This window comes from Rhea americana, unplaced genomic scaffold (assembly GCF_003343005.1).
Source record: "Rhea americana isolate MKP2758 unplaced genomic scaffold, rheAme1 scaffold_57, whole genome shotgun sequence".
In the NCBI taxonomy this organism is placed as follows: Eukaryota; Metazoa; Chordata; class Aves; order Rheiformes; family Rheidae; genus Rhea; species Rhea americana.
The window spans coordinates 1,862,237-1,885,263 of record NW_028186723.1 but is presented as its reverse complement, the minus strand read 5'-3'; the positions used below and the strand labels follow the sequence as shown (position 1 = coordinate 1,885,263).

General features: G+C 35.7%; 2 protein-coding genes across 3 annotated transcripts in view; one reads left to right on the top strand and one right to left on the bottom strand.

Annotated features, from left to right (window-relative positions):
- Nucleotides 1-23,027, top strand: part of NRAP (nebulin related anchoring protein) — a 53,899-nt gene that overhangs the window by 15,737 nt on the left and 15,135 nt on the right. Inside the window, exons 12-29 of one of the 2 annotated variants that reach the window (XM_085319040.1) lie at nucleotides 538-642; nucleotides 1,584-1,691; nucleotides 2,382-2,486; nucleotides 4,897-4,995; nucleotides 5,578-5,682; nucleotides 7,227-7,334; nucleotides 8,263-8,364; nucleotides 8,941-9,138; nucleotides 9,371-9,475; nucleotides 11,415-11,513; nucleotides 13,382-13,486; nucleotides 13,999-14,106; nucleotides 14,725-15,036; nucleotides 15,896-16,000; nucleotides 18,297-18,395; nucleotides 20,185-20,289; nucleotides 20,684-20,791; nucleotides 21,549-21,662. In XM_085319040.1, the coding sequence (XP_085175166.1) occupies nucleotides 538-642; nucleotides 1,584-1,691; nucleotides 2,382-2,486; nucleotides 4,897-4,995; nucleotides 5,578-5,682; nucleotides 7,227-7,334; nucleotides 8,263-8,364; nucleotides 8,941-9,138; nucleotides 9,371-9,475; nucleotides 11,415-11,513; nucleotides 13,382-13,486; nucleotides 13,999-14,106; nucleotides 14,725-15,036; nucleotides 15,896-16,000; nucleotides 18,297-18,395; nucleotides 20,185-20,289; nucleotides 20,684-20,791; nucleotides 21,549-21,662 (2,190 nt within the window). The remainder of the gene's footprint in view (nucleotides 1-537; nucleotides 643-1,583; nucleotides 1,692-2,381; nucleotides 2,487-4,896; nucleotides 4,996-5,577; nucleotides 5,683-7,226; nucleotides 7,335-8,262; nucleotides 8,365-8,940; nucleotides 9,139-9,370; nucleotides 9,476-11,414; nucleotides 11,514-13,381; nucleotides 13,487-13,998; nucleotides 14,107-14,724; nucleotides 15,037-15,895; nucleotides 16,001-18,296; nucleotides 18,396-20,184; nucleotides 20,290-20,683; nucleotides 20,792-21,548; nucleotides 21,663-23,027) is intronic. The other variant, XM_085319041.1, reaches the window with a different exon arrangement.
- The window catches only part of HABP2 (hyaluronan binding protein 2), a 180,739-nt gene continuing 176,922 nt past the window's right edge, over nucleotides 19,211-23,027 (bottom strand). The window contains exon 15 of the mRNA XM_085319090.1: nucleotides 19,211-19,271. The gene's annotated coding sequence lies outside the window, so the exon portion shown is untranslated. The remainder of the gene's footprint in view (nucleotides 19,272-23,027) is intronic.

Sequence of the window (23,027 nt, the reverse complement as noted above, 5' to 3'; positions counted from 1 at the left end):
TAAAATTACATGTTTAAATACACTGCAAAGTTCTGTTGTTGTAATAGCTAGAGAAATAAATGTCCTTTCACTAAAGATGCACCTGCCTACTCTAACAGTTGAGGATCATATTTCTTGCCATTTAAAACTCTGCTGTGATGGTGGTAGAGATAGATTTAAAACGTGCGTCTCTGTCTCCAGGGTGATATAGATCTCTGTGTCTTTATATTTACACAGGACTGACAAACTTCAGTTTCTGAAAAATGTAGCCCTTCAAGGTGCCATGTGTAGGAGATTGAAAAATCATACAGCCTGATGTTGTTGGTGTCCTTTGGAACTTTAGATACCAAAGTGTCTAGAAGATATATCACCTGTTATTGTCAAGGGTAGAACTTAGTATATAAAATTAATCTTAATTTTCATCACATGCCATCTGATGAAAGTCTTGTATCAAAGTCTCTGAACTGTGGGCCCGGCTAATAAATAACGCATGTCAGCACTTGCTAGAATAAGTTAAGGTTTTACCATATCTTACCCTTGAACTTTTTTGTTGCTCAGGTGGAGTATAAGAAGGATTTGGGAAACAACAAAGGCCACAGCATTAACTACTGTGAAACTCCGCAATTCAAGAATGTGAGCAAGATCTCAAAATACACCAGTGATGTAAGTACTCTGTACCTTGCATGTAGCTTGCTGACAGCTTAACTTGGTAGCTGCTGGAATCTCAGCTCATATGTTTGTGCTCTGAATAAGCCTGCACTGAGAATTTGATTATAACTGATTTTTATCTGTGTCTGTGTAGTACCTACCCCAGTAGGTCCTGGTTGATGACTCTTTTATCTGGGATTATGAAAAGAATTCAAAATAATATATGGAAGAAGGTTACTTATAATGGACTTCTAACCCAAACAAATAGTTGTCAGTTTTTACTGTTATCTCTCAAAATCTACCGCTTATTTCATTGTGTATGTCCATTTCTTCAATGGAAAGATGGACAGAAGGTACTTCAACAGACTTAATTCGGAGAGGAGCGCATTTAGTGTATAAAACTGATCAATAATGATAGTAATTGTGTCTCAAGATACTGATAATTTTCTATTATGCTGCTTGCTCCCATTTCCTGAAATCTAGGAGGAGTGAGTCTTTTATGATACAGATGAAATGGTAGGATGGTTAATCTGTGTTGTTTTGGACTCAAGATGTCTTCCTCTGGGCTTGGTGAAAGCTGCACCAAAACAACACAGTTTTGGTAAATGGTTCTCTATTCATTTGTTAATGTACAAATAATGCTTACCTGTAACTTTATTCTAATGCTTATCTCTGATAAAATAATATTCAGCAATGGAATGTAGAGTATCCCCTTTGTGTGGCATCCATATGATTTGGGGAATACATAAATGATGTCTTTTAAGATAGAGAACTCACAGAGGGATTTTAGCTTTCATTTTTAAGAGTACCAAGGTTGTTGTGGACTCTCTGAGTTTCTGTAGTAGTACAACACAAGTAAATCACAGCTGTAATAATTTGTCTCACTACTGAAACACATCATAACGCATAGAAAAATGAAATATATTTTCTCAGAATATTTTTGCTTTTGTGCATAGCTCAAATACAAAGAAACCTACCAGAACCAGATGAAAGGTCATTATGAAGGTATTGGCATGGATAAGAGGATGTTACATGCCATAAAAGTTGGCAGCTTGGCAAGCAATGTAAGTCTTTTTCATTTGTACTTGTGTAAGTATTGTTTTTTTTCTTTAAATCTTAACAGAATTAAATTGATAGAAAAATGAAGATTAAATTGTATTGGTCATCTGAAGGATGGATGTATTGAAAAGCAGAGAAACTCTGGAAATCCTTTTGTCCTAATTTATGTTTCACCGTGTGGAAGAAGCTAAAATAAGCAAATTCAGTGATCTGGCAACACACTGAGCTCCTTCAGTTCTCTTTGTCATTGGTAGAGCTGAGGTTCTTGGGTCCCCCTCCCTGTAAGGGTCAGACCTTTGCTTGAGAAACAGTCTTTAATGAAGATTTCTGGATTCCAATTTAATTTACTGGGTTAGGAAGCTATTTTGTTACATACCATTCCGTCAAGTACATTATTTACAAATCTGTAAGGAGCTTGAGAACTAAGCAGGAAGATAAAAGAGATGTGTCATAGGTGGAAGTTAAGTTAATGCTCCCACTGTTGGCATTGGATTAATTGAGGAGCTGAAAAAGAATCAATTAGTGGCTAAACTATGCAAATAATTTCATTTTCTTTGTCATTGACGACATTGAATTTACTTTGTTTCCTGCATTTAATATTAATATTATTGTTTCTCCTTTCCTCTTGACTGATAATTATTCAAACAAATGACAGCTTAACAAAAGATTTTTTTTTTGTTTTCCCTGTGTTTCAGATAGCCTATAAATCTGATTACAAACATGACGGTGTTGACTACAATTACCCAGCTACTCTCACTCCTTCATATCAGACAACAAGGAAGCTGGTCCCTCTGAAAGATGTAAATAACTTTATGGGTTTTTATGTATGGCGTGTGTGGCTCATCATCTCTCTGTAGGAGAGATTGTGATGGACTGTATATGTCAAATGATGATTCAATCATGGGAGCAAACAGCTAATGATAACAAAGTCAAAGCAAAAAAGTGCAGGTAATCGAGAGGGCTCGGGGAAATAGAAAGGAGAAAGTGCTACTGCCTCCTATCACTGGTTTCAGTTCAGCACAAGCTGAACAGTGACATGAAAGGAGTTAGTTCTGCTCAGTCTCTAGTCTGTTTTACAGAAGATCTCACCATCCTGGGCAGCCTCAACAACAGCATCAAGCACTGAAAAGAGAAGGAGACTTAAATAGACTTCCCGCTCTTTGTGAATGCCCACAGGACAGATATTCCTCACAAAGCTCAGTGCAACAGTTAAATTCCATATTGAAAGTTTAGGCCCCGTTGCTGGAGGACCGAAGTGGGCATATAGTCATCATTAGGCCTCTGGTCTATGCAAGAGACGTGCTGTTCGGGATTGAGATACTGATGGAATAATGTGAAGGAAATTGTGTATTACTGTGGTTATATGTGCTCTACAAATAAATGGAGGGCATCAGTCTGCAGTGGATGCTGTACTTTCACCTTTCGCAAGCATTAAAGGCTTGCCTGATCTTACCTAATTTTAGGAACCTAACCAGCACCTTAACTAGGAAAATAGTTACCATACATTACTTTTTAAAAGTATCAATGGGAAGAGAGTGGCTTTTCTACAGGGCATTTCAGACTACCTAAGAGGTGRATCACCTATCTTTCCATGGAAAATGCAGGAAGCCAAGGGTATGATACCTCACTGAGGCCATTAAAATTACATGAGATGTAGCTGGACCTGAAGACACCTTCTAAGCAAAATGTGGTAGCATGAAGAAGCAGAATTGAGAATGCTGATATTTTGGGGGGTGTACTTGATAACTGCAATTGCAATATTTGCAATATGCCCTATTTCTTCTTCTGCAGTAACTTCAGTTTTGCCTTTGAAAAGGCATACAAAAATTTAAAGAGGTAGCTTCATTGTTTAATTTGTAAGTCTTGTATTCTTCAGGAGGACAAAGTGAGCATGTTAGTTATTGATGAGTGGATAGGCCTTGGGACTATTTTAAGCTACTTGCTGATGATCATGACCAGTACAACTGATTCTTTGTGGCCAGTTGGTTTACATGCTCCCAGAGCAGATGCTGACTATTAAATGTGCAGTCACAGACAGTGCTGAAATGTTTATAGTGGGTAGAACTATGGCATTTTGGCATTCAGGTTCGTTACACTGGCACCTTTCTTCATTTTCATAAGATTAGAAGCAACAATAAATACATATATTCATCTAAAAGGAAATCATCACTTTCTGACGAAACAGTAGCTATCTCTCCAAATGAACTGTTTTAAGTAGCTTGATCACACTGGGCCTGTGAGTAATTTGGGCATTTTGCCTAATGTTTGTTATTATAGTATAAAAGAAGTAAGTTTGTGAGGATAATTCAGATAAAAAAAAATCTCATTCAAATAGTTTCAGTAACTCAAAGTGTCTAGAAATACACTCCACTTTTTTGAAAAAGGTGTTCTTAAGGAAGTAATTTTAAACAATGTGATGTGCCATGTTTGCAAAGTGGTGATTAACTACAGTGAATATTAATTAAGGCCTGCAGAGAATGATAATTGTGGCCTGCAGTGTGATACTGAGGCCTTTGACAACAACAGGTTTAAAAGAAATCTTCTCCATGACGTTTTATCATGTATAATTTGAAGATTTAATATATTTCTTTTTATAGCTTATTATTACTGCTACAATGTTAGTGTGTTAGGAATTTCATGGAATCTTAATACTATCAATGACTGACATCAGAATGACTTTTTTTTGTACCATATATGTCTCTTTCTTCCCTTATCCTCTACACAAAACTCTTATCATACAAGGAACTTCTATGATTAATTACTGTATTAAAAGTCAGTAAAGACAAAGTTATAAGACAGTTCATTTACTCTGTACTGTGTTGTACTGGACAGCCTTCCCTATAAAGGAACATTATAACTCTCTATTAAGATAAAAATTAATTTGAGTGATGATTAAGGATATCAGTTTTATGGGGACCAGCTTAAACTGTGTCTTTTTAAGAATTTGTGTTTTAGTGGGGATAGAGGTTGTAATTGAAATTCATTTTCAAAATGGACTAAAAATTGTGGCCTCAGCCCAGGAAGTTTTTAGAGCATTAACTGCAGATCTTGTTCAAGAAATCATGGTATGTTTCCCCATCTCAATTTATTATGGTTTAAGTAGTGATATATCTAGACTATTAGCTAACAAAATTGTGTATTCAATCTCTCATTTTTTTCAATCTGAACATTTCTTTCTTTATTAAATCTTTTTTCTTTTTTTTTAACTAGGTAAACTACAGACAAAGCATAGACAAACTGAAGTACAGCTCTGTTACAAGCACTCCACAAATTACTCAAGCCAAAATAAATGCACAGCAGCTCAGCAATGTAAGTTCTGGCATCATTAGCCATCTTTGCATCTTTGTTTATTAGAATTAGGAGACAATTTAGTTCACCTATAAAAAAATTTGTAGTTCTTAAGTGCTTTTAATTGTTGATAATTAATCAGCAGATTTACAAAGAAAACAGTAATACAAATTGAATGAAATAACTTCCAAAACTATAGCAAGCATGCCATTAAATCAGTAAAATATAGTACTTCCTTCCATTTTTAAAAGTTGTATAAATGTCTTTTGTAAGAAATTTATCTTTTTTGCATTTATTAGTGCTTACATTTATAATTTTTTTATTTTTATAATTGAATTATTTATTTATAGTAAAATATTTACTTTCTAGAATAATTACTCTGTTTCATATTACTGAGGGAAAAGTTATAATTGCCTTAGTACCTCCAATCTGTTTATGATGTCAACCTTAACTATGACTGTATCTATAATATATGGCACTAATAACCTGAAATTCAGCAGTAGTCACTCAGTGTTAAGGGCATATTATTTGGTTTGTTAAAAATAACTGAAGTTGGTTTTTGGTTTGTTTGTTTTGTTTCTTTTTTTTTCTAATGTATCGTAGTTGAACTATCGAGCCCAGTATGAGAAGACAAAAACAAATTACTCWCTACCTCAGGATGTACCTCAGTTCATCAAGGCAAAAGCCAATGCTGAATTATACAGTGAGGTAAGCCAAGTAATGTGAAAATTATTGGTATACATGTTACCCTTGAAAGAGAGAAATAAATGTAAAGATGGTGACACTATTTCTGGAAGCATTAGCGTTTCTAATCTGTCTTTACTAAGCAACATGAACTATGGTAACCTGAATAGATAGGCGTACAATCTCAACTATAGTGAAACTGGTAAATTTTTTTTCCAAGATCTTTTCAGATGATTTGAATTTGTTTAATAAATAAATGTACTTGTCACAGAGTTAACTGCTTCTGTGGTGACGTTTGTATGCAGATTAAAGATTTGCACAGCTACAATAACTCAAAGCCCATTGAAATCAAAAGAAAGAATCGCAGTAACTTCTGTGAACTTGGATAGATTCTACTGTTTGTTGCCATTCATATTTTGTTAAAATATGTAATGTTTAACTTAGAGCCCTTGGTGCTAAAATCAAGCACTTGCACAAAAATCTTAACTTTCATTTAATTTTTAAGTAATTTTCAAGCCTCTATTTTTGTAGGCAATGTTTTGAAAAATAAATAAGACATAAATACAAATGCAGTAAAACCTCCAATTTATTACTACTTTAACTGTTATTTTTGAGCCTGTTTCATAATTTTTCATGGTTTTGAACTTGCATTATTGCAAGCTTTTCCTGGCCTGTTCATACCTCATAGTCTTCCTCTTAGTTAAATTTGAGTTGATTGATGGAGTATTATGGGGCAGCACTCTTTGTCGGTGTGATGTGTTGGGATGCCTGCTCACTGTTAGATAATGGTGAAATACAACAATACCAAAAGCCACATCCAGCAAACAGGAATTCATGGATACTTCTTTAGATGTATGCCCAACAAGATACTTGATCCTGGCCTAATGGAATTTAGAGTGGAACCATCAAAAAGAGCTTAAACAGTTAGTACTTTAACTTCCATTAACCTTCTGAACTTAAACTTGTGACTCTCATGATATTCACCTATATTCATAATTTAGTGTGTGTTGTGAGAGTACTTTTGAAGCAAATCTGATCATCCTTACTTCCCTCAAATCTGATCATCCTTACTTCCCTGATCTTTGGTTCGTACTGTGGTGTAGTCTCAAAGCACACAAACTGGATTCCTTTTGAATGAAACTAAACTGAAAAATGCACTCCAGGAGCTCATTTAAACAACTCCAGCTTCAAATAGGCATTCAGTGAATGGGCCACACTAACATCAGTTATTTCAGACAGCACTAGCATCTTAGCCTCAGTTGTTCTGCTCTAGAGTATTGATCTATAGTATTTGCAAGTATAGACATAACCACTCCTTTGAAAATTCAGCCAAAATCTAGAGCTATTGCTGCATATTCTGGGATTAAAAGTGACTGTGAACTCCAAGAATAAAACTCTTGACTTGGTCCTAGGCAATGAATTAACCCAAAATGATAATGAACTGTGACTTAACACAGTTCCAGTTTGTGGATTGAATATATTTGTACTTCTGCTTTGCTCTTAGGTATTTCCATGTTCTCTTGAAGTTCTTGTGTGTTAGTGATATGTTACTGTCTTTTCTTTCTCAGATTAAATACAAAGAAGGCTGGGAGAAGAGTAAGGGTCAAGGCTTTGAAATTAAACTTGATTCTCTGCCTTTACTTGCTGCCAAAGCTTCAAGGGATCTTGCTAGTGAAGTAGGTTATATTTAATTACCTAGGAATTATTCTTAACATATGTTGCTATAGCACAGGGAAATAACATTTAGCTCACTTCATTTGGGTTTTTAAGCCGTGCATTTGACTGTTGTGTATTCATCTTTCTCAAAGGCTGAACAGTTGGAAACTTTATCAATCTCTGATATGAAATTTCACTCTTAAAATTATTTTTTAAAATAAAAGCATACATAAGGAAGCAAAGTTTGCAAAAGGATAATAGCTCAGTCCTCCCATAGTAAAATTCAGTGCTTTGAATTATTTAAAGCCTCAACAATTTTATGATCATCCACAATAAATGCAAAGTGTATTTCTCTAGCCTGCTTCTTTAACCTAAACACATGCACATTAAAAAAAAATCCAAACTAACCCTCTTAAAAACAACTTATCTTGCAATTCTCAACTTGTGAGAGGTAGAAAAGGAAGAAACAGGAGTGATTCTTTGACTGGAAAGTGTTTGACAGTGAAGGTAATAAGAAATCTGTAGAATGGAGTAGGATGGAAGAGATGCTAACATAACATTCTCCTCTACCCTATTAAGAGAGTCAAATCTTGAATTTCTTGCTTGGTTTTTAGCTGGTTGGTTTCTTATCTTTTGCAGTAAGAACCTTACTGATTAACATACTGGGACTGGGGAAAATGAAAATAACCCAGATAATCTAGTTATTCAGAAGACTTTAAATCTATGAACATATACATCTCAAAGGAACAAGCCTCAAAAATGAGGTTAAAGAAAACAAAAATAAGACCAATCTGGCACCTTTGGGAATTTCAGAGAAAATCTTGGAAGTCTGAAGTGACAAAATGAGAATCATACTAGGCTCCTGTAAATTTTGACCACCCAAATAGTCAGTGCTATCTCTGGGGTAACTGGAAAATGATTTTTAACTTAARCTGTTTTTCCCCAAAGGTTAAATACAAGGAAGAATATGAAAAAACAAAAGGAAAAGCAATTGGAACCAAAGATTCAAGACTTTTGCACTCTCTGCAGGTGGCCAAGATGAGTAGTGAGGTAAATTATTTATTTCACATACTTAAAAGGTGTTTTAATAATTATAAATCTTTCATCAACTCCACACCACCCACCACCATTACTGATGTTTCACTATAATAAGTCCTTGGAAACCTTTGATAGAAATTGGTTTCCTTTTCCAGTCTGTTAATCTACAATGAATGCACAGAGTTTTTGTTCTTGTGGGGAATTTTGGAGCATTGGTGTTCTTCTTTGGGGGCAGGAAAATAAGATCATCCTATTAAAACCCCATAAATACTTCTAAATATATATATATAACATATAAATATATATATACACACATATAAAAATATATAAGCATATAAATACTTCTAAATGGAACTTTCAAGCAGACAAAAGTGTATTTAAAATAAGATATATTGTGATAGGGGTGGGGTCCCTAGACTCTGCAAAATTCATTTTGCATCTGTTTTATGGATTCCCCCTAACACCTGATTTCTACATGTTTTTTTGCCTAATGTGCATAAGTATCCAAATGAGAGTTGCGATTTGGGATAGGTTTGGCTTTGCAATATACTGATACAGACAACTTCTTTTCATTCCTTTTTTTTCTAGATTGCCTACAAAAAAGATTTTGAGGCAAGTAAGACCCATTTCCATCTGCCTATGGATATGGTAAACCTGAAGCACGCTAAGAAGGCCCAGGCACTTGCTAGTGACCTAGATTACAGAAAGAGACTCCATGAGTACACAGTGGTTCCAGAAGATGTGAAGACAAAGTGGGCCAAGAAGGCTTATGGACTCCAGAGTGATGTAAGACAATATATATTCAATTTAATTATTATAAACCGTATGAAATTTTAAAGAGTTTTTCAGTATTTGATATTATTTCTAATTTCATATGGACACGATTTGATTTGTAAAATTACTTCTTAAAATGTCTTCAGACTGTACTTCGCTTTTGAAATTTGAAAGTGTGCACATATTCACATGCAAACACTGTATTTGTGCCCCTCATGCTAATAAATGTCCTTTTCCTATACAGCTTCAATATAGGTCAGATCTGACATGGATGAAAGGAGTTGGGTGTATCAGAGAAGGAAGTCTTAATATAGAACAAGCCAAAAAGGCAGGAGATTTGATCAGTGAGGTAAGCAAAGTGCTCTGGCTGTTGTCTATTCAAAGGCCTATGCATTCCACTACATTATGTAGAATAGATAAAGAATTCCTAATACTAGAAAACTGAGAACTGGAAGAGCTAAAGGATGTAGTATAGATGTAGAACAGGGCAGTTTGGGATAACCTGCATTAGAGTTAAAAATTGTTTTTCTCATTATATGGTTATTGATTTCTGTCAAGATTGTGAGGCAGAATTCCCTGTAACTATGCTTTCACTCCTGTTTATTCACCTGCCCATTTTGCTGAGCAGCACTGAAAATATTTGGAATTTCTTTTGGGAAATGCTGTATGAAGTACATAGACTTTTAAGGGGCAGTGCTGAAAAATTAGGTATTAGATAGCTACATTTGGAAGCTTCCGTATAGTTCWGCAAGTAAGTGTTACGCCTTTACTGCCAGCTTCACCTTGAGTTGCTTTTCATTGCTTTCTCCTGATTATTTCATGGTTTTGCACTGCCATTAACCTTATGGAAGTATAATTCCTCAGCTGCTTAGCTGTGTTGAGTTGTCTCACTAGTGCTAGGAAAGTTAAAGGATAGAAAGAAGAATAAATTAGGAGAAGTTTGACAAGATGGATAAAATCCTACTTAGTGCTGGAGGAATGAGCAGAAGCCAGTTAGTTACTGGAAATCACACACTGATATCTTGGATCTCTGACATTCACTCACTGCTCTTGCAAGGGGGAAAATACATCTTAGAAACAAAAGAAGAGCAGCTGCTCTCAGATCCAGTGTCTTGCTAAAGATAGACTGACATATGCTGCTGTGGTGTGCTGTGGTAATAATCACTTCCACAATTGTTTAATCCATAATGATCTACCTTTACATTTTGATGCCTTGTAAGGCCAAGAGATAGCTGACAGTCAGTTAAACTGAAAACTTGTGGATATTATTTTAGAGCTCTCTATTGCTATGCAGTCTGGCATTTTGTCTTTTTTTCTTTTCTTTTTTTTTCTTTTTTTTTTCAGAATGTCACTACGTTGTGTTCCATGCAATGTGACAAAACATGCTGTTTTTAATCTGTCTTCCTCCCTTCCAGGTTCCTAAAATAAAGCAATGAGCTCCTCTTTGAAGTGCTGGGTGCTTTTATAACTTCTGTTTTGTGTTTCCCTAGCAGAGTCACAGTGTAAACTGATCTGTTCCCCCATCAGTACAAACAAAGATTTATCTCCTGAGATGCCAGATAATGAAAAAGTGCACTTACACCCTTCCTAGGTGGAATATCCCACTTCACTGTTGAACTGTTAGAATAAGAGATTGACTAAACTACGCAAGAAGTGCTTGCCTGGTCTCTCTATCATACTGAAGTCTTCAAGTAGTGTGTTACATTTTCCAGTACTGTCTCAAAGACAGAAAGAAATGTTTAGCTTACTCTGAAAGAAGATACTCACAATACTCAGGCAGAGAGTTTGATTCAAAACAGCCCTGATCTTGATAATTTAAAAATATCTCAGAAACATTGATGTACTGTGATTTGAACAGCACATATGTATACTTGAGAAGTCTTATGTAATAAAATGTGATGGTAATATTGGCTGCATAGCTCACATGGTTTCCTGGGCACTGAATTAAATCATATCTAGTTTGTGAAGGGCACAATAATTCATGTGCAGTCTAGATCCTGGAAATACACAGCCAGCGCATCTGGCACAAATGRGTAGCTCTGCAGTGTTGACAGCAATACATTCGGCATGTCTGTTGTGCTATTCACCACTGTGGTCATTCCAGCAGAAGATATTAGTACTGTAAAGTATTTGGAAGTGTATTTTGCTGTTCCCTGTGCTAAAACTGTTGTGGGAATTTACATGGGACTTCTGTCTTTTATCAGGAATGCACTGTTTGAAAGGACTAAATTTTGGGGAAAGGTAAGTGTTGTAGCAACTTTGGTGTAACTCACTTTAATTTGATCTAGAAAAAGTACAGACAGAAGGCTGATGCTCTGAAGTTCACCAGTGTGGCTGACAGTTCTCAGATCAAGCATGCCAAGAAAAGCCAGGAACTGCAAAGTGATGTGAGTCCTTGATTGAATTTTTCTCTTTGGAGATATTTTATTGTCAATATGTTCATTCTTGAGGTATATATGCTGGGGGGAGGGAGGGGGAAGACAGCCCAGTCATGAAACTTTCCAGTGTTTGAAATTCTTTGGGATTTATTCTTGAGGGTTTGTATGTGTTTATTTGATGAATTCTCTCTAAATTCTCTCAACTATAAACAACAAAAACTGATGGGAACAGAAACAGGCTGCTATGCTCATAATGACAATAATGGCCAGAGAAACGGGGTGTGGGTGGGGAGAGAGAAGTACTTTTACAAGACAGTCTTGGGTCACTTGTTGATAGTTCAGACAGCAAGTCTATAAACTGGGTTCAACTGAAGCTGAAATGTGTCTGTGAGAGACTGCCTGAGTATTCCTGCGGCATTACACCAAGATAGGCTATCCATGAGATAGAGAGGAAGCAAGCAGGAGGGAGAACAGTGTTCCCGTCTCATCCTTAGACAGCACTTCAAAGCAAAATAGGCATCATCAGAGACTAAAATACATCCGACCTGAGTTCTATGTTCCTCTCCACTGAGGGTCATGTCAGACTATTTTAAACTATATTGGCCATGATAGACTGCACCTTCTTCAGCTGTTACTGTAAAGATACTTTTAGTAAAAGAACAAAATAGACGCATTTTCCCAAACTGATTTCCCTTCAAAATACTTCCTGTTTTTCCTCATGGCCAAGTTACCTTATTAGATGGCATCTGGGAATTCCTGGCAGGACCTAGCTGATAGCAGCTCACTTTTAACTTTCTGAAACAAGAGAAACCTACTGCTAAAATTACTGATCAGCTATTTTAGGGATAGTAATGACTTGCCAAATTTTTTTCTTTTTCCCTTTTAGTATGTTGGGTCTTGAACTGGAGATATTAACATCTTCTCAGTTATAGTATGAATGGTCTTTTTCAGTTAGCAATCTTATTTCCTTATTTGTTCCTCTGTGTCATTAAAAACTTAACACTTACTTAGATGAAAGTATTGTGTGTTTCAAAGATTAAACCAGTGTGAATCAGAGGAGAGTGCTGCTCTGCTGGCTTACAGTACTTAATTCCTATGTACTGGATATTGTTGCCTTTCTGTATGGGTGTTGAGAACAGTTTAATAGCCCTGGACTTAGAAATTTACTAGTAGGGACAATATGTATATTTTGTCTGTGAGATGCAAGAAATTTCACACTTGAGGAGATAGAACATCTTTTCCTAGCTTTTCAACAACTCCTCCAACAGTTTTATGGGGTTCTGAAGCAGAGCAGCTCATCTTTCTTTTGAAACTGTCCTGATACAGAAAATGTAGATGTTTCCTAATTGGGTCATAATCCTTGGTATTTTTATTTAAAATTGGAATGTTAGTCCTTGATGGAGTATTATGTAGGCAATTACCTGTACTTCACAAATGTTCTCTACAGGTTCAAGTGCATAGTGTTCTTCTTTTCATGCTTAAATTTCATTATTACTGTGTCCCATTAAATAYGTTTTATTCCACATGAAAAAAAGCTGCATTTTAATATTGAATAAAATATATTCTTGCATACATTTTGTACTGAGTATGAATTCCTATCAGCTTTGTAGGCAGTTAAGTAACTAACTTTAGGAAGGAGAACTATGGTATCATGGACTGCATATTGTTTCACTGCTGACATTTARCCGTGACTAATTTGGTCTGCCTGGCTTTTGGGGTCAGCTTTTAAATTCAGACTAAGAATTAAAAATTCTTTTGCTAAAGACTAATTCACTAAGTAAATTAACCCTAGTAAATCCTTGAATATTTGTAATGTTTTAATTAGTATTCCTTTGAAATAGACTATTTGTTAATCATGCCTTGCTTTCTGTGGACAGGTTGCCTACAGGTCAGGAAAAGAGCAGTTCCTACATCAGTACACAATCAGCAAAGATGATCCTGTCTTCATACTGGCCAAAGCAAATGCTGCAAATATCAGTGAGGTACTGCAGGGGATGATGGGTTGGATTCTTTCACTCCTGTATGTTAACTTCCAGTTAAAACTGCTGTTGAAATGTTTGTTCTGTAGGTAATAGGCCCTTCCTCTGAGATGGTCTGAATGTTTTAGGTGTAAAAACATTATGGTCAAACTATATGCCCTTGATTAAATATAGGATGTATCTGTTGCAATGAAGACTTGTCAGTTTTAGGGTCTGAACCTGTTTATTTTCTGTGGAAAACCTGTGGTTTATTTTCTGTGGTTACCTTCACTCAGATGAGTGGTCAGTGACACATCAACAGTTTCAATGGAACCAGTGAGATAATGAGTGTACAGTATCCACTGGTATGTAAGCACAGACACCAGGATTAGATCATTAGACATATGGTCATTGGTTCAGGGATTGCATGCCTAGTGGAGTGTATGCCAGTCTGATGCAACTTGAGAGCTTTGGTGACTATAAAACAAATAGAATATACTGAAAGTAATAATATTGTATTATTGTCATCTTTTTAGAAACTGTACAAGAGTAACTGGGAGAAGCAGAAGGAAAAAGGATTTGAGCTGCGACTTGATGCTTTGTCTTTCTTGACTGCTAAGGCAAAGAGGGATCTGGCAAGTGATGTGAGTATGGACTCCATCAGCCTTCTTTATTCTTAGGGCAACTGACATTCCAGGTTGCTACCAGAGTGTTGGGGATGTCAATTCTGTTTCAATGACCTGAGCTGCATTCATGCTAAAGAGCAATGGAGAAATTCTTTAGGTGATTGTCATTCCATAATTGGCCATAAGATTTGCTCTAAGCAATTCAGTGTTTCTTTTTTTTCTGTTTTCCCCCACATGCTGACTCTGTTTTTCTGTTCCCTTTTGACCCGAGGGTAAATTTTAGAGCTCAAAATGAACTAGAAATCTCCTGTGAAACACTGTAATGTAATACATTTAAAGGTGGCCAGAAAATTCCTGAAAGAACCTTYGAAACTCAATCTTTTTAAAAGAAAAGTTGTTTTTCTTGGAGATAACAGTAATTTTTATAGCTTTTTGAGAAGATACTTATATTATAAAAGGATTTATTCTTTATGGACACTTCCTAATTTCTAAGGCATTCCAGTTCTCTTTTGCAAATGGATTTCTTACTTCTTCACCCACTGTGTCACAAAATTTATAGACAACTGGTTGACTACTACAGAGCTGCCAGCTTGAGAACATAGATCATTTACTTATGATCTATTTGTTTCTTTCCAGATAAAATATAAGGAAAGTTATGAAAAGACGAAGGGTAAGCTGATTGGAGTGAGAGCWGTGAAGGAAGATTCGCAGATGGCTCATTCCCTTCAAATGTCAAAGTTGCAAAGTGATCTGGAGTACAAGAAGGCATTTGAGGATACAAAGACTCAGTTCCATGTCTCCATGGATATGGTCAACCTTGTTCATGCCAAAAAGGCTCAGAATTTGGCCACAGATAGAGGATACAAGACAGCCCTCCATCGCTACACTGCTCTGCCTACTGACATGAAAGTGGCATGGGCCAAGTGGGCCTATGGATTGCAAAGTGATGTAAGTCCAGAGCTTAACCCTGTTTCACTCAACCCCTTCAGATGCTTAGGGATGAGTTTCTTTAGATATTTATGTATTAACATTTTGAACTATTAAACAGTTAATATTTAAACTATTAACTACTAATTTGCCCAAGAGGCGTGTTTAAGATGTGTATATTTAAGGTTTTATGGTCACATGCTCTGCTGTAACCATTAGATACACTGTCTGACACTATATATGGTTACTGTAAGTCAGACTTACCACTCTGAGCTTTTAAGACACCTTCTAAAGCAAACTAAGATACATATGTCTGCAAGTCTTGTTGAGATATAGGTGCTGAATCACATTTAGTTTCTTTGGGAATCCTAGCTATAGTGCTTGTATAAACTTTTGGAATTCAGTAGCCTGTTGGTATGAGAGATTTGTGAGGAAAAGGAAAAATGTACCTGTATCCTTCCTCCTTAAAGATGTATGGGAAAAAAACAAATGAAATTCTTTCTCCCTGGTGTAACATGAGGATAGCAGCTGGGAAGTGCTGAATGTCRTATCGTTGCAAATACTTAATGTCCTTTTGAAAAATGCATGCCAGATGCTGAATTTTTTGCCCAGTCAGAGTAAGAATTACCAATGACAGTAAGGTATAGACCACTTTTAGAAACTGCTTTGCAAAGCATACTGTACAAATGCAGGTGAGTCCTGATAGTGCCATCTCATTCTCTCTTTTTTTTTTTTTTGTTTTCCTTGCAACTGCACAGAATTAAATAAACAAAAKCAGGCTTTAATTTGACTTGGTTGTTGCTCTCTAGATATCTGAATCCTTTATTAGCACTTCAAGTGTTTGAACACCAACAATAGGACTTTTTTTTTTCTTTGTCAGAACCGATACAGAGCAGATTTGAACTGGATGAAAGGAACTGGATGGATAGCCACTGGGTCATTAAATGTGGAGCAGGCTAAGAAGGCTGGAGAACTCATTAGTGAGGTGAGATTTCATGACAGCATGTAATAGAATTTGCTGCATAATGCGTGCAAAATGTCTGTATAAAATTAAAATAATTTCCACTGAAAGGGGAAAGAAAAAGGCATACTACATGAAAGCCCTCAAAACCAAGGACAGGGCTGGTAATTAGAGGGAGACCAGATACCAAACACACACCAGTAGGAGTCCATATAGCCTTTGCAAAAACCAAGTAGGTGACAAATGATATTATGAATAATAATGGTAATCAAACAGTGCTCAATTGCTACCCACTAGCCTACCTTTTTAATGAAGCAAAACAGGAAAGATGATGAAAAGATGCAGTCATTGCACCCAGAACCTCTTTTGTAAAAGATACAAGTTCTTTCTTGCTTCTTTTTTCATATATATTCACATTAGATATTGAAATTCATATATATATCTGTAGCTATCTATCTTTCTCAATGGTTTTCATCCTTCTTTCTTTCTATAACTAGTATCACTTGCTTGAAAAGGTGAGCTCTAGAATCCTTTATTCCAGTTCCTTTAAGCCTTCCAAGGAGATGTTGGTGGAAATTGTTAAAAGGTTTGCAGTGTTCATTTTGCAGAGTGAGTCCTATTGGCCAAATCTGCTTCAGTAGGACACTGAATCTCATGATGTTTTAGATAATAACTGGTGAGGCAGGAATCATCTGTCCATTCACTTAAAAAAAAAATGTAACCACTGATATAGTGTCTGAGCAAAGATACAATTGTCCTTTCACATCAGTCTAGTTATTGACTTTATCTTTTTCCCCTTACAATCATCTGCAATGAAAACTGACTTTTGGGGCACAATAAATTAGATTCTCAGCTAGTGTAAAACAGGATAACTTCATAAAAGCCAATGCAGCAATGCCAGCTAGGACAATATCTGTGACCAAATATCAAAAAATGCAAGTGTTTACAATACATATCTTTGTACTAGATGATTGCCGCTTCTATAGAGCAATTGGTGGTAAGGGGTGAATTGCTTGGGATAGACTATTGTTAAAACATGATACCATTTAAATAGTAGTTCTGACTTGAGTTAGGGTTGTTCCTGATGCAGTAATAGTGAAAATTTTGCCATATTGAGATTTGACATGCTAGGCTGTTCATATCAAGCTTTTAATGAGTACTAAATAATTATAAATGTGTGTGACCCTCCTCTCTCACATACACACTGTGAATAACCCTTGTAATTCTGCTAAAAAGCAAATGCCATAATGTTTCTCAGAACTAAATGTAGAGATGTTCTGATCAACTAACATTTGTCTCCTCAACTGAACAGGAGAAAGAGTAAGCTGTCTATGTCTCCAGTTAAAATCAGTTACAGGTGCTCATTGCGAAGGGATTTGGCCTCTGAAACCAAAACATTGCTCCTAAGCTTGTAATCCATTAAAAGAGTTAACATACTTTACATCAGAGTTTTGAATTCCCAAAGAGTCAAGGAATTACCTCAAACACATCTTTGTGGATCATAGCTCAGTTTAAAGGAGGCTTACATGCCTTTAAGTTTGAACACTGAACAATAAACCATTTCCAAAGTGCCATGAACATGCTTATTGATTTGAGAGCTCATCTCAGGCATCAGGAAAATTTAGTACACTCTATTTGGAGAAGATATAAGAGTAATGATGGATATATGACAATCCATGGAGAAAGGGAAGCTTTTAGTGACTGAGGCATATAGATAAAATATAAGTTAGCCGTCAAGCAGCCTTCATTTTAATTATGTATATATAACAAGATCTTTCGGAAGTTACTATGGGCTCTTTCAAACAAAGAGAATTAATATCAGTACCTTGAAAATACACTTGTAATAATTAGGCACTGTGTTAATGACTGCACAGTTTTGCTGTAGGTAAGTGTTAGGAGGAAACCTAAACCTTCAAACAATAAGTTTAACCATTGCCATTATTATCATACTACAGTTTTACACATTTCTTGCTTAAAGCAACTATAAATAAAAAATGTAATCAGTCATACTGTATTTGAAGCCATCTGAAAAAGATTTTCAAATCATGCATCCTGGAGTATTTTAGTAGGCAGAGTCTGATTTTTGAAATGTTTTTTTTATATTTGGGGAGAAATACTTTAATATTAATCGGCAAAAGGTTATTGTTAAAATGAAACAAATATTAATCTGAAAGTACCTAGGATATAAAGATGAGGAAAGAAGAATAATAATTATGTTCACAAATTCACTCTAATCTCCAGCAACCTATGATTTTTCTCTTTCAAATAGCATGAAAGAGCAGCACAAAATTCACAGCTTTGATCTTTTTCTGCTCAACAGAAGAAGTACCGTCAGCATCCGTATGCTTTGAAGTTTACCAGTATTAAAGACACTCCTGAGATGATCCAGGCTAGAATTAGTTATAACCAGGCTGTGGATGTAAGTTATAATGTATATACATTATGATTATAAGAGTGGTATCCTCTTTGAACGACCTGATTGAAGCACTGGCTTTCTCTCTGTTTCYTTCTCTGAGATTATTCTTGGGAACCATGAAACTTCTGTGTTCTGGTGTGGTGCATCTCACAAAGAGCGTGTTTCTAACTTGGAATGGAAAGCCATGAGATCATGCTAAAGTGAATGGGAGATCCATGTACAAATATCCATTTTTTTTCAGAAGTAAGACCGAGGAGTAAGATCGGTCTTTGACTCTTAGAGACTTGGCTCTCTGAGATTCATTGAAGAAGACGACATTTGGGAGTCTTCTCCTTTTCAGACGGATCTTTCAAACTTTGATTTCTATGTATTCTTTGCAAACAAAATGTGAGGCAGCGTGACAAGGAAGAAAAAGCTAGTAATTTCAAGCTGTCACCCTACTGAGAGAGAAATCCAGGAGGGGAATCTAAAAGGGAAGAACTGAGGCTGTTTCGTGTTTAAACATGTTTATTTTTAATAGAAGAGCGATTTAGAACTATTGTAGACTTAACTGGGATAATACAGAAGTGAGTAATAAGCAAAAGTCACTCAAAAAAGACAAGTTTCAAACATGAGAGAATGTTTTATTTTAAGAAAAAAGATACTTTTAAAATGAAAAGGAAGATGAAAGACTTTGTGTAAAACATATGCTATTGTAACACATACAGTGTCTATGCCTTTGCTTTAATTAACAAGATCCAAAAGACTTCTCAGGCAGGATAAATGTAAATCATTTTGTTCCACTGAGCCACAGTCAAAATCAGTCTGCTGCTCTCTTCCTTCACATTTGGAGTTCTTATTGACTTTCCTCTCATGGAGCTGCTATACAAGAGAGTCTACCTGCAACAGAAAGTGGCAGCAGAGTTAAATATTGAGGTTCATCGAACCTAGTCACAGCCTAGTCTCAGATAAAATGACATTTCTAGGAAAGGCAAGATGGGTGGTCAAGACGTGGGTCATGTCTAAGGAAAAGAAAAAAGAAAAAAAGAAACTGGAGGCTATCTGTGCTAGTCTACTAGTCTGAAAACTACAGTGTCAATGTAAGAAGAAACTGAGATAAGAAAGAAAAATAATTTGGAAGAGGTGAACTTTGAATGGGCATTGTGTAGGTGAAAGTCAAGTTAACTGCAAAGAACTCTTATCTGTCTGCAGACATCTGAAAGATAGCTAGTCCTGAGCAAACCTGCTATGCTTCCTCCAAAGAGTGATATAGCTGGCTCATCACACCTATTTTAGGACCTGAGGTTTTTATATCTTACCATTTACTGACCATTGAGCACTGCCTTGCAGCTAAGTCTGGAAATAATATTGGAGTAGTTGCTAAATACCTGCTAAAAATTAACAATTTTAGAAAGATATATGTTTGGGAAACCTAAAGTCCCTAGATTTCTATAGAATTACAGAAGTGTCTGTGGACCAGTCGTGGCTGCATATTCTTAATAAAAACTGTTAATTCTTCCTCTCTCTACTCAATTATTGGAATTCATATCAGATTAATATTTGGATATCTGAATTTTCATATTCATCAATTTATACCTTTAGAATGTCAAGGAATTTCTCTCTAGTGTGCTAGGTATATCATACTCCAAAACTTTTTGATACTTCTTAACTGATACACCTGTCTTTATTAATTAATGCTGCTGTCATTTTTCTGTACTCTTTGCTTTTCATTAACCTGTTTGTTAATGTTTATTTGAACTAGTGATTGAATGTGTAGTGAGTACTCGCTACTAAGATTTTTCTCTATTTCCAGAGGCTATACAAGGAGCATGGAGAGAGTGTAAAGCATCAGTATACTCCAACAGCAGATCTTCCAGAAATCCTTCAGGCCAAATTAAATGCTATGAATATCAGTGAGGTACATATCTGACCTCTAATATTTTAAAGGAAAGTGAAAAATTCAGTAGTGCTTTGGACTTAGAGGAAATCATTTTTTTCCTCTCTCCAGTATGTAATCATTCTCTAGTCTAAATATTTTTGAAGTAAAATGATAAATTAAACTTCTTGACAAACTTTGTATGAAACCTCTATTAATTTAGTAAGATTAAGAATGAACAAACAGGTACATTTCTATAATGGACATCTGTGATTTGATTATATCTCTTGTGTGTTGATAGTTTAATTTATGTCAGTCCTTTTCGTTAGAATACAATGTAACAAACATGCTTAAATTGTGAGGCTAACAGTAATGCTACTGTGTCAACCATCTGAACAGCTACTCTGCTTCACTTCTATCCCATATTTCCTGCCAGATTCGCTATAAGGAGTCCTGGGGAAAGATAAAAGATGGTGGCTATCAACTGAAATTAGATGCCATTCCCTTCCAGGCAGCAAAAGCTTCGGGTGAAATCATAAGTGACGTAGGTGAACTTACTGCTGATATTTTCTTCAGTCACTCCAGAATCTTTCTGCTCTACTGAGTGACTCTTGCTGGAAACAGCATGTCCAGCCAACTCTACAGCTGGGAGACATTCTGCCTCAGTCTAATTCATTGTTGTGCTTTTGGAAATGCAGATACAATGAGTGTTATTGGGTAACTAAGCAAGGGAAAGTTTGCTAAAGCAAACACCTGTTAGCAAAGTTGACCAACTTGCATGCAGGCAGGTCACAGGGATTGTTTAGGGGCTATCAGGCACCATCTGCTAGGAAAGATTTGCAGTGGAGGGCTTGGTCATGAAGCTCTAGCATTCAGTGTTTGTCTTGGGTGTTACTTACAGGTTGTAAAGAGATATAAATTAATTTCAGGGATAGGATACTCATTGTTCTGAGTTTTCTAGAGAGCTAATGGAGAGGTTCCTCGGTGGAATCTGTAGCACCTGCGCTAGGTTCTTGTGTTCCTCCTCTTGTGTAGTAGCAGGTAACTAACCTTTCTAAGTGTTAATTTGTGTATTTCTTGTTTTTTTCTCTAAATAAGATAAAATATTTACACAGATGAGGTATTCTTAGCATCCTCTTAAGGTTTATTCAGATTTATTAGCATATTAAATATAGCACATTTTATTCTCCATAGCTCTCCTTCCGTAATATGAGAACTCATTTATTTGGATTGTAACAATTTTGACTGATACTTGTGTCTCTTCACTTTCATTCAGGTTTCTATTCTTACTTCCTTTTCAGCACAAATATAAGGAGGCATTTGAGAAAATGAAAGGACAGATGGTTGGCTCACGTGGCCTGGATGGTGATATTCATATTGCTCATTCGGTTCRTGCAGCATTGGTACAGAGTGATGTAAGTACAAGAAAGAAGATGTGGGTATTTTGGAATTCTTCTCCTAACAGAAAGTAGTTCCTGGTGGAAGATGTACTTAGCTGTGAACTAACTTCTTGTCATATTATTTCAAACTGAAGGCTTTCTATCACACTTTGTAGATATTTTGATATAATCATGATGATACCATTTTTCACATTATTTAAAGTAACATTAATTTGACAGTAAGAACAGATGTATGTATTCTTGCATGGCCCTGTTTCTAAGCCCCTGTTTCCTGGCCTAGAACATTTTACTCTGCAAAATTATCACTCAGAGACAGCTTAAGTTTAGAATTATTAGTATTCTTTGCACACAAGTAAATAAATTTAGTAGTGATACAAAGTTTATTTTCAAATAATTATGATTATTTTCAAATTGCTCTTTTCTTGAAAGGCTATAGAATGAATGTGATTTTGGAATTTAAGTTGGTTTTTTGGTCATACAATGGTTCCCACTTGGTCTTGGGAAGTGCTAAGAATTACATTTCATTCATTATCTGTAAACATTGTACTGTTCAGTACCTTTTAAACACTGGTTTAATCCAGATTTTAAGCATATAAGTAATCTCAGAAGAACCATTTATTTCCTTATCAAAATTACACATAACAAGCCCGATCATGGATATAGATGGGAATGTGTTCCTGGATTTCAGTGAGCGATGGACTTGTACTGGGATACTTTCTTGTGTGATGATATACTTCAATTCATACAGATACCAATAAGTTTCTGAAGAATTCAGCCATCTGCCAAGTTACTTCAAGTTATTTTGATGAGCATTAACACTCATAGATGTTCATTATCTGGGTGAACTGTCTGACCATCTGAAATTTGCATGAGCTTATCTGGAAATTCTGTGTGAAAAAAATTCTTCAAAGATCCCTTGGGCTTTCTTTTCGTGGCCACAGCCAACAGGTGGGGGAACCCTGCCCCACAAAATAACATTTAAAACTATAAAATAAAGCTGGCCAAATCAGTTGAGACCAGCAAATATTTTGAATGAGGATTTGTAGTGAATCTTTTTTAAATATGGCTGTTTGGGTTTTATCTTAAGGCAGTAATGTCAACTTTTTATTGTGCTTTCTAGAAATGCAGTGAATTAAGAATTCATTTGTCAATTTGATAATTTTATTATCTAAAGATTAGATATATCCAGTTTTAACGAAAAATGAAAATTATAAAAAAATCTCAGTCTATTTAAATAAAATGTAGATGGGTACTGTTTTGACCTGGGATAGACTGCAGCATGTTCTAATTATACATGTTGGTCATTCATAGTACAGTTAGATATGTTAGGGAACTTACATTTAAAAAGAATAATTTATACTGGAAAATAGAGAAATATGG